The following is an 11,631-nucleotide window of genomic DNA, read 5'->3' as shown; positions in this document are numbered from 1 at the left end:
CGCTAGATTAACGAGTAGAAAAAACCAGTGTTGTCAGTATGGGTGGCCTGGATCGGCCGATGCTTATTGTATCGTCAGAAAATTGATACGATACTGACTTGAATCGATTATTTTTAATAAAATGTAAAAAAATAGCTTAAATTGATTTTTAAATATTCTTTTAATATCTTTAACATGTGACTCGTTCTGATTGACAAGTAATATTTTTTAATTATTTTTTGCTCATTTAAAACGATTCACTTGAGAATCTGTATCGGCCGATTCACCTTAATCGTTGGCCAAAGGATACAGGTCCGATTCCGATAATGACAATAAACAAAGTCACTGCTCCCTCCGTTTCCGTGTTTTAACTTTCTTGGGGGAAGGGGCGATACAATGAAGAATGTTGGGTCATTGCGATGTTGACTCCTCGACCGAATCTCGGTTAATCCGCTCCTCTCCTTCTCTCTCTAGAATTTGTTTCCGTTCTTTATGAGAGCGTCTGTTGGCTTTAGAAATTTTCTTCGTTTTAATAAATGATTTCGTTTTTTTCATTGGTTTGGCGCTTGTCGACTTCTGCTCGTCCTCTACTCCACTGGGGTCCACCACGCTGAATTTGTGGTGGGTTGGGTGGGGGGGGGGCATCTGTTAAGGAATTGGTGGGGGTTCTTTTATTTTTATAAACCCCGGTCTGCCTCACTTGGGGCGTTGGCGTGTTGGGTTAAGCTTATCCGATTAGGGTTCTCGTCTTTTTGCTTTTCTGGATTGTGATTTTGGTGGTGAATCGTGTTTTTTTTAGGTTTGATGTTGGCGTTTTGAGTTTTTAGTTGGGGGGTTTTGTTTTGTGGGTATCGATATTAATAGAGATTTCAGCTTCTGATTGCCGGCTCAGTAGAAACCTGTCCTTCAGCAACTGCAAAATTGGTGAAACAATCTAAGCTTTTTTGGCTTTTGGAATTCTTACATTGGTAGATGATGGGTCTTTAAGTGAGAAATTGGTGAATTGGGAAGTTTTTTTTAGTGCTTATGGTTCGTGTCCCTTGAAGTTTTTTTGGGACTATCAATTAAGAATTCCCAGTTTTGGGGTTCTTTAGTTGAGGTTGTTTTCGTTCTAAAAAGGTCCCATCTTGTCTTGTTTTGATTTAGACTTTCTTTTCTTCTTCTTGTTTTTGGTTTGAAGCTCTTAATTCTGTAGCCCAACTCATATCATGGAGTCGTTTCCGTCCTCTTCACCGTCATTCGGAAACTCCCCTGCTTCTAATCCAGAGGTTCATTCGAGCAACTTGTCGGAAGCAAACACGCTTAATCCTGATCTAATGGTTGTAGGAGCAAAGAATGATGGCTCCATTGGTGTTCTTGAGGTGTACATCCATCAAGCAAGGGATATACACAACATTTGTATCTATCATAACCAGGATGTCTACGCAAAATTTTGTCTCACCTCCAGCCCAGATTCGACGGTCTCTACTCGGATCATCAACGGTGGTGGAAGGAATCCTATCTTCGACGAGAAACTGCAACTCAACGTCCAGCAGATCAACGCTACGCTGAAATGCGAAATTTGGATGTTAAGCAGAGCGAAAAACTTCTTGGAAGATCAGTTGCTTGGGTTTGCACTGGTTCCGATTTCCGCTGTGGTCGCCGCGGATGGGAGACTGGCTCAGGAATTCTCGCTTTCTTCAACTGATCTTTTCCATTCTCCGGCGGGTTTCGTCCAGCTATTGATTTCTTACTCTGGCTTTTCGCCGGATGTCATGGTGACGGACGTGTCTGTTACTGCTCCGCCCCCTGTCACGGCAGATGAGACTCTGCTTGATTCAGTAACCAACAATTCCATTTCCAGTGATTACAGCAAGATGGAATTTCCAGATCCGCAGATCGTTAACGAAAATGAACGTATGGTTTCTGAGTATTTCGAAATGGCACACAATAAATTGGACTCGGAGAGCTCCGAGAGCTTTGCCAATTCGAACAATGAGAATCATTTGGCCTCTGATATCGGCAGCCAGGTTGTTGATAGTTTCTGCAGCAACCTTGATTCTGAGAGTATGAAAGATCAATCTTCTCCGCAGAGCAATTTGACGAATGGAACTCAGGTCCAGGAGCAGGTGTGCTCGCCAAAAGATGCAGAAAAAAACAGCGAAGGTGGGGGTGTGGAGAGTGATTCTGCAGGAGGATTACCCAAGAACACATCTGTTCAACCTTTGATCAATATTAACCTTGAGCCAGAACAACCAGTTATGCAGCAGCAGATAGTTGATATGTACATGAAGAGTATGCAAGAATTCACCGAGTCTCTCGCGAAGATGAAGCTCCCAATGGATATTGAAGTTAGTGGGGATAGTCCAGTAGGTGCCAATCCAGGTGCTGGTAAGAAATTGGAGGACTCCAAGAGCTCAGGATCCAGAGTCTTTTATGGAAGTAGAGCTTTCTTCTGAAAGTTGTTAAATCTTTGTGCGTTTCTCACCTCTAGAATAGATCTTATCCTGCTTGACCTTTTTATGTCTTTAACGTGGAGTTTCTGAGGTTTCTTATGTATGTTTAGCTGGAACAGAAAAGGTGGTAGCATCCAATCTTTGTTCTGCTTCTGCCTTGCTCTGTATACTGAATGCTGAATACTAGTTTGAACTTAGTTCCTTTTTCCCATAGTCCAATTGAATCTTTGTTACTAACTTTTATTATACAATTTTCTTCTCCTCTCTCATTTTTAGCTTTGTTTCTCCATGGGTGTACATTGACTATTGAGCTTATGTATTGCTGGATTATCGCTTATGTTTTTGAATTTCCTGTTTTCTGAATGGTATATGAAGTGATGATGATGCCAGAAAACAGTGGGTTGCATCATCTCAGTGGAATCATTGTATCAATATCCAGCCGTGCTGCAGCAGGAAAATCAATGGCAGCATGCTCGTTAGGTTCTTTTTATCTTTGTTTGGACAATGAAAAGGACGGGTAATTTGTTATGAGACTGGAAATTGCCAATGGGGCTGCAGGGATTTTCTTCAGCTCCTAAATCTCTGGTAATTTCCAGTTTTTCACACCCTTTCCAATTGAGTGTCATCTATATTTATATTATAGAGATCTTATCCTGTGCTGGCTTCTCATATGCAGTCCCGTTAGAGAAAACAACATTCTCCTTTATTGTTCAAAAGGCTGACCAAGTCCATTTTGTTAAGTTCTTAACACGGTCACTAATTTAGAAACTATTAAGGTTCTGTTTGGGAGCTGGTGTTGGAGAGATCAAAATGGGAGATGAGTCTAGATTTGTCAACATCATCCTTGTGAAGATGTAGTTGAAAATGGCCCATCTCCACTCCGAACACCAGCCTCATCTACCAAAACAGCCAAACACCTGTGGGGGTAGATGGTATTAATTGCACCCTCATTAAATGCCATCTCCCCTCCCAAACAGAGCCTAAGAATTTTCAAAGTTAATGGCTTCCAAAATGTATGGATTTAACGCTAGCCCTAGCACATTATGGAAACTGGCATCTCCCTCCATAAGGTGCTCTTCATGGGCATGTTATTGACATGCTTGCTCATGCAATGCCCTTAATATCAATAAATATATCAATTTTAGATCTATTTTGACCAAACAAAACACATTCCTTTGACTAGCATCATACCAACAGCGGATTGACCAGAAAGCAGTGGAGTGGCACCAACCATCACTGGTGGTGCCATCCTGCTGGCTATTGGTTTCTGATCAATTCAATAATATAAATATTTACAAAAGTGTTTCTGAATATATACACCTTTTATGTTAACATTAGCAACATACAATTGATTAAAATGACCAGAATACCCTTAAGATCAATGACATTTGAGACAATGTTAATACCTTTCGGGGTAAACATAGATCACTTTCAATTTTCAAATTCAAATTATTAAAGCACGCTTTTTCATTTCTTTTTAAAGTGTTGGATTTTTTATCTCCATCGAACTCCTTCCAATAAAAACAAGACCCTTAACATACAAGGTGTGAATATGTTGGGACAAGGCCTGATGATGATGTGTGTCTTAGTGTGTGTTTGCAGTTACTTTGCAATGTGCTCCTTCTTTAATATGCAGTCCAATGGCTCTTGCTGCCTATGTAGTCAAAACCCCCGACTAGGGACCGACTAGTCCGCCTAGTCGGTCTAGGCTAAGTCAAGTGCCTAGGCTTTGCAATTCCTAGGTGGGTACCTTAAAAGGTACCAATTTTGCTGACTAGGCACCGACCAAGGTGCCTAGTCGGCCACTAAGCTGCCTCCGCCTAGGCACGAGAGCAGTTTAGTTATTTATTATTCATATATATATTGTTATTTTTTTGTGTATATATAATTATATGTATGTGCGTGTGTTTGTGTGATTTGTTCTGTGAAATTATGAAAACATGCATATTTATTATATTTATATGTGTATGTGTGTGTTTTACTTTGCTTTGGGATTTTTTCTGTGAAACATTGAAAGCATGCACAATTAATTTTAATTGATTATGTTTTTTATATATTACTTTGTTTCTGATGAATTTTTTTATAAAAGCCTGAAAGCATGTTTAGCATTATGAATTATGTAATATGTGATTTATATATGTAATATGTTATTATGCTTCTGTGAAAGGTCGAAAGCATATTTTGTTGATTATACTGAATATGTTATGAATAATTAAATATATATTATGTACAATTAGATATATGTATATTCTGGACATGTATATTAATATATTTTGTGAAAGCATGTGTAATTTTGTACTTGTGTAATAAAATCATCTTATGAGTAAAAGAATTAAACATATTTTTATGTACTTTTTTTATATTTAATTGGGGTACCGACTAGTCCACGACTAGTCTTTTTAGGGGACTACCAACTAGGCACTGCCTAGCGCTTTTGACTATATAACTCGCTGCTGGATGTCCTCTTCTGTTGAAATAGGCATATATGTGATGGTGCAGTTGTATACATCATACACAAGTTTGAGGTACATTTTTTCTTGGTTCTGATGGTGTTACAGCACCTAGCCACCTTTGACTTGGTTTCTGTTTTCAACTGCAACATTCTTTCTTTGTTGTGCGTAGATGTGCTTCTTGCAAATTTATCATCAATTTATTACGTTGTATAAGTTATTGTGAGTGAAAAAATGGGGAATGCATTCTGTAAGATGATAGAAGAATTGGTCGCACATTCAATCAAATGAAAAATGTTCTGAAAGTGAGCAGACCGAAGCTCTTCCCAGTGGCAAAGTTATATGATTAATATTCAAACCATATGATAGCCAAGACTGATAAAAAAATCTGTGTCCTGAATCAGAGCTTCATGTACATAAAAAATAAAAAATGTTCAGAAACGTCTCCTTCTCTTACCTGAGAATATAAATGCAAGGATTTTAAGTCCCTGTGCATTCTTCAATGTAACTAGATGTTGGTAAGTCTTCTCGACTTTCTCCTTGTCATTGTGATCAACAGTCCTCATCATTGTTTCGAAGCTGAATGAATTTCATCAAAGAAAAAAAATGACTATGAGGACTGCTGGGAATGGGGGATATGTTGCAAAAGAAGGATTGGCAGTAGAGGAGGAGCATCAAAATAGGTTGTCACCTGGTTTGGCATATTAGGTAAACTCTGTACCTGGAGAACTAGAGTAATACTTGAAATTGTTAGTTTTCAATTTTGGATTTCTATCTTTACCCATGCTTCTTTGCCATCTTGATTAGAGTCTTAGATGTATATTCCATCACATGTTTTGTGAGTAATCTGGAGCATATAAAGTAATTGGCATGTTGTCAAATATAGAGATATCTTGTGTCTTGGTCTTTAAGAGCAAAATTGCAATTATAAAATGTTTCTTGATTCAATAAATGTAAGTGTTTCTTTTGATCAAGTTTAGTTAGCTCATACTTACAGACATACCTTTTTCTTTTTTGATAATCAAGTTGCGGTTAGTTAGACAACCACCAGTTACATAAAGGAACTATATGGAGATACAGGTAATTTGGAGGAAACCAGTCTGTGGCTTCTCTTTCCACACCTGATCTTCCTCAATCCCTCCTAATGTGGCCAGCCCATTGGCTATGTAATTACATTCTTTTAAAGGAAACATACATTATAATCTGGTGAATGCAAACAGTCTGTCTCTCACTCGAGTGCCCAACTAAATTTTGAGGACCTCTCTCTTCCTACAGATTGTTTATAATCTGATATATATATATATATATATAGATAGATAGATAGATAGATAGAGAGAGAGAGAGAGAGAGAGAGAGAGAGAGAGAGAGAGAGAGAGAGAGAGAGAGAAGAGAGAGAGAGAGAGAGAGAGAGAGAGAGAGAGAGAGAGAGAGAGAGAGAGACCCTTGCCTGCCTGAACCTCATTATTTGTTTCCTAGCCTGCTTCTCCTCTTGACTTTGCCTGCTAGCTTCTCTCCCCGCCTGGCAGCTCACTGGGGCTTGATGGTTCAACTTCTGTTTAACTGACTGTTATTTGGAACTTCTTCAGATCTCTAACTATGAACTTCTCCATTCCAAGCATTCACTGCCTGGCCTGTGTGTGTGTCAACAGAGAGAGGGAGAGAAAGGGCTAGAACAGGCTGGTTATATATTTATCCCATTTTCTTTTACTTCTAAATCATGGATGTCAATCTCCATCTGTTTCTAAAGGAAAATGATCTTATACTGGTATTTCAACGAGTTCATTTGCTCTTGATTCTCTATGTCTCCTGCAAATCCATGCAATTTGACCATTATCCAGGTACCTAACTCGCCATAGTGAAAACTTTTCAGAAATTTCTTTACCACTGTAACACTTTTGGTCCTTCAGAAAATCTGTTAGCCACTGCTGAGCTACCCTGACCTCTTGATGAACATTCCTTGAACTACCCCAACTCGACAATCTTCTTTCTGTTCTGCTTCCCTCAATCATCATTGCTCCTGCTACCATTATTGTTGCTCCATATATAAGTGATGAGTCAACTAGGTGTGCAATTTCCTTGCTTAAATCCGGAATCATCTCCCCTAATCCAACTGCAAAATGCGCACCAACTTTCAAGGCCAATATTAACAACTTCATGAACTTGTTCAGGTAAGGCGCCAGGCACTGTACTGTAGCATTGTCAACTTTGATCACCTCGCATCCTAACTGATCTTCAATTACATGAACCTCTCCCCTCATTTCACATAGCATGTGTAGACGGAGTGGTGTCATGCCTGAAACCATGCTTGTGACTAAACGTTTTGAGTAGCTTCCTGTGCTCTGGACAAAGTAGAACATGTGTGGGACTCTGCGCTCTTCCAACTGCATGCTGAAATTCACTAAACTATTCACCTTGTGGTGTAACTCAATTAGCAGCCTGTGTTCATAATATCTTAATCCTTGGATCTCTTGCTTTATGTCCTTGAGATCTTTCTCTATGAACTTTAGCCGCTGTAGCACTAGCTCTACTCCTTTGGCAATGCCTGAAATTGTGTGTTCTACATTATTGTGCTGCCCAACTTCAGTGTCTGGTGGTGGTTCATGGCTATCTGCAGCAGGTGTAACTGCCAACTCGACAGCAAGGCGGTGAAGGTCATGGTACCGTTTCTGCAGCACATCATTGAAATTGTCTTCAGAGAGTAGGTTTCTGGCAAAGTCAAAACCTGAAGGTATTATTATTCTTCTTCCTTCTGCTACAGGAGGCCATGTGTGTTGGTAATTGTACATATCATCAGCAGGAATTGAAAGGAGTGCACTTTTTAGTTGTTGTAGTGGGATTTGTTGGTTCATTCTGTATCTTGGTGGTATGAGTTCTTGGACACATTGTGGCCGGAGAATGTTTTCTGCTAGGGTAACACCATTGCAAAGGGCCATGATCGAGGGGACTATAAGATGCTGGATGAGTCTAAGAATTTCACTTACGTTCTTGGTTGAGCAGGCTAGGATATCAATATACTGACCAAGTTCTCCTCCATACTCTACTCTTATGTCGACCCCATTTATGTTTATTAAGATAAGGTGTTTCTCTAGTGCATATGTTGCATTGTGTTGGTTCTTTGATCCCAGAATTTTGTTATGGAGATGTACCTGTACAATTGAAAGTGTCTCAGATTAGCTAGATCCCATTGATAGCCATTACGAATGGGTTATAAGTAAAAGAATACACTACTTTTGAAGGTGGCCATGTAGGAAATCTGATTATTATTATCATACAAAAAAGTTCAATCTTATGATTGAAACGTCAGTCGAAATTAAAGACTAGTTTTAAGAAAAGTGGAAAATGACCTCTTGGTTATATTCTCTGATCATAGCTGTAATGATTATACGTTTCAACTGTAAATCATTAAACACATTTTGCATGAGCAAGAAGATAAATCAGAAAAGTTAACCTGCAATCTGGCAAAGAATCCTGGGGTCAGAAACGTGTGACTAGAGTCATCGCATTCAAAACGGTGGCCTGCATAAATGCAATCAGGTGTTGCTAATTGCCATTTGTGCAATTTCCCCCGTCTTTCTTCAAGCAGCATTGGAATTAGAAGCTCAGATTGTTGGTCTTTAGGATCTTGTTCATAACAAAGCTCTAGTTTTAGCATCATTTTTACAAGGTCGCTAGCTTCAATATTATCAAATGTTTTCAGACCTGTGCCTGGTATCCAACTCTGTAGACACTCTTTCAGATGTTTCTCCAATTCTTTCCTTGATATGAATCCTTTCCCTTGTGCATTCTGTTGTTTTCCCCCCATCCTTATTAGTAATCCAATTACATCCCGGCAAAACCATTCACAGTCCATGATAAGAAAGCCCAGTTCATGAAAACACATAAGCTCACCCAAATATTGCAAAGAACTTGCAATTGCCTTCCGTCTTGCATCTACCTTCTCAAGACTATCTCGTCTTGAATGGATTCTCAGTTCTTGGATCTTGACCTGACACATGTTGCAGAACTCCTTCCATTTCATCACTGGCTTATTAGAGTTCTCCGACCTCCATTCAAATAGAACTTTTTGCACTTCTTCACAAAGCTTATAAACTCTAGGCACCCTCTCTTGAATTGTTTTGCTGGTTTTTCTCATATGATATGCCAGTTTACTTACTGACCCAGATGATCTTGCATCAACAGCAAATACAGTTGGGTAGAATTCAATATATCCTTGGAATTTTTCCCTCAGTCTGTTTGTGCATGTTGCAATTTGCTTCAAATGTTCTGATGGTTGTACGAGCTTGTCAAAATGGGTAAGAACTACTGTGGCATTTGGTAGCATGGATTGTAATTGCACTTTTTTAGAGTTGGAGATTATGAATCTAAGCCAGTACTGTATATCTTCCTCAATCTCTTGTACATGCTTTGGCTCTCGGTTGGCAGGCTTTCTGAATACGCTGGAAACTATTAGAAAGAAAGTAGGACTTCCCTGTGCTGGAAACATCAGTTCGTGGAAAACATGAAAAGCATCCTGTCCAGCAAGATCCCATATTGAAATCTTTGTATCATCATCATCCTTGAGAGTTTTGATCTTGATCCCACCTGTTCTCACTGCTTGCTCAGCTGGGTTTATCAAACTTTTCATATGATCAACATATTGAAGCTTGGAGGAAGAAAAACATTGGGATATGGTACTGCACAGTGTGCTCTTGCCAGAAAATTCTTGTCCACAAAGGAAGACTCTGCAGCATTTAGGCTTTGTCAGTGGTATATCATTAAGCAAGTCCACCTCTGCCACCATTCTCCCATTTTGCCCAAGCTTCTTATATATCTCCTCTGTTTTGCCACTTTTCTCCAGGGGTGTCCCAGTCAGGTCAATATCTTCAATCCATGGATTGATCTGTAACATATCCATGATCGCCTGCACTAGATCCTCACCTTCAACACCCCCGCAGCCCCGTAAAGACAAATATCTGAGGGTAGAATTTGCCTCGGTTGTCTTGAAGATTCTGATGAAGTCTTCACTTTTTAAGTTTTTGTTGTTGCAAATACCCAGTTGGATGATGCTCTGGTTTGTAGCAAGCATTCTCAGTATTGCTGCCATTCCCTCTCTTTTTATTTTTGCCTTCCCACTTCCAAAAGTCAATGACTTGAGTGTCAAATTTGCTTGGTTCTGAAACACTGAAAATTGACTTAATGGACATAGTAAATACTCAACTCCTACGCCACTAAACAAGTTTCCTTCAAGCTGTAAGCTTTCCAGACACTGGTTTTTGAAGAGTCCGGCTGCAACATAAACAACTGCCTTATCTTTCAGCTTTGTCCTTGACAAGTTTACATACTTCAGACTTCTGTTCTGTTCTAGAACTCTTTGAAATTCTTTTGCCCATCGAGATTTTAGGTGAATTCCAGTCATGTCCAGAGATTTAATTGTGGAATTCCACCCCAAAGCACAGGTTACCCTGCAAACTCCTGAGATGTTGAGCGTGTAAACCCGTAGGGTATTCATCTCAGGAGCTAACTCAACCACCTTCTGATTGTTGTCTTTACTTGTGCTGTTCCAGATATGAAGTTCAATTGTTCTGTTTCTTGCTAGCACTGCAGAGATTAGTGGTGCTGCTGTGATGGTCTGGGAGTCTAGAATTATTAGAAGCTTCAGCGTTGAGTTTACTTCTATCATCTGGGAAATATCCTCTGCACCTTTTGAGCCAATTGAATCTTCCCATATTTGCAGCTCCTCCACGGTTTCATTTCTCCTTAGCGCTGAAGCTAAGAACCCCACGCCAACATGCCCAATTCCAGACTCCAAGAATATCATTTCTTTTATGCCAACATTCCTTTTCAGCATCTCTGAGAATTCTGATAGGCTTTCGTTTCCAAAATTGTTCTGTTGAAACACAACCCTTCTGATGCTTGTATTTCTCTTGAGCCAATTGCATAGTATTTGTTGTTCTTGTAAGGTCCATTCAACTCCATGGAACTCCAACGTTTTAAGAGAAATTTGGGTTTTGTTTCCGGATGCCAATGCTGTCAGTATGTGCGGGAAACTAGAGATGCTGTTTGCAGACAGGTTGATGCTTATGGAGGCCTCTGTTTCCTGATAGCAGCAGTTGGAGGGCTGAAAATGGCGGAAAGATACAGAGTCTATGCATAGCCTGTCAGACAAAATTTCATCTATTGCCCATTGGATCCCTCTGGTATTGAGGTTGGAAGCCATGGATTTCTCAATCTCTTGTGGCGATACTAAAATTCAATAGTTTGTGAAAGAACCTAAAATTTGTGCTTATGATGCAAGTTATGTTATTGTACCTGAAGAGGAATTGATGCTAGTGCTTTTTCTTTTCCTTTTTCTCTTGCTTTTTATCTGAACAGCTGCCAAAGCAAAGTCTTTCAATGGAATCACTAAGGGGGCATTTGCATATCATGGAATGGGGTGCCGCGGCACCCCCTTCCGTGGATTCCACTGCTGCAGAAATGGAATCGGACCCCGACCCCACGGGCCCGCGGAAAAGGGGGCTCCAGCGTGCATTTTGGCACTCACGTCTAGGTAAATCCATTCTCCCACATTTGTTTCAAAATTTTGGGCACCGCAGAAACCCATTGAATGCTCCCTAAAGCGTCTGTCGTTAAGAGGAAAGAAAAACACAACTATTGGAAATACAATGAAGAATCAATGGCTTTATCCAACTCTTAGTACACTGTCCTTGTTTAACTTGAACATTCAGGTCTGGGATGAGTTTGAGGATCGTTGCCGAGTCTCATACAAGTTACATTTTGTTCCAACTTTA

The 11,631-nt window shown here is 39.8% G+C and overlaps 2 protein-coding genes across 2 annotated transcripts; one reads left to right on the top strand and one right to left on the bottom strand.

Moving 5' to 3' along the window:
• The first annotated feature begins 685 nt into the window (after nucleotides 1–685).
• LOC149838454 (uncharacterized) lies at nucleotides 686–2,619 on the top strand. Its single transcript, XM_090006601.1, has one exon. The coding sequence runs from the start codon at nucleotides 1,188–1,190 to the stop codon at nucleotides 2,415–2,417; it is 1,230 nt and encodes a 409-aa protein (XP_089862727.1). The 5' UTR covers nucleotides 686–1,187; the 3' UTR covers nucleotides 2,418–2,619.
• A 4,002-nt stretch (nucleotides 2,620–6,621) lies between these two features.
• On the bottom strand, nucleotides 6,622–11,060 carry LOC149838453 (protein TORNADO 1-like). Its single transcript, XM_090007698.1, has 2 exons — nucleotides 8,313–11,060; nucleotides 6,622–8,010 (listed from the first exon to the last, which is right to left on the bottom strand). Exons 1-2 carry the CDS (start codon nucleotides 11,058–11,060, stop codon nucleotides 6,622–6,624), a joined length of 4,137 nt encoding a protein of 1,378 aa, XP_089863824.1.
• Between the last annotated feature and the right edge of the window lie 571 nt (nucleotides 11,061–11,631).

The sequence above is a fragment of the Nuphar pumila genome, chromosome 5 (assembly GCF_984573655.1).
Source record: "Nuphar pumila chromosome 5, dmNupPumi1.hap1.1, whole genome shotgun sequence".
In the NCBI taxonomy this organism is placed as follows: domain Eukaryota; kingdom Viridiplantae; phylum Streptophyta; class Magnoliopsida; order Nymphaeales; family Nymphaeaceae; genus Nuphar; species Nuphar pumila.
Note: the sequence above shows the minus strand (reverse complement) of the source record. Positions and strands in the feature narration are given on the sequence as shown.

Coding starts and splice junctions, on each gene's coding strand:
- LOC149838454 (XM_090006601.1), top strand. CDS start 1,188: ATGGAGTCGTTTCCGTCCTCTTCACCGTCATTCGGAAACTCCCCTGCT.
- LOC149838453 (XM_090007698.1), bottom strand. CDS start 11,060: ATGGCTTCCAACCTCAATACCAGAGGGATCCAATGGGCAATAGATGAA. Junction 8,011..8,312: donor GATTCTTTGCCAGATTGCAG/GTTAACTTTTCT, acceptor TCAATTGTACAG/GTACATCTCCATAACAAAAT.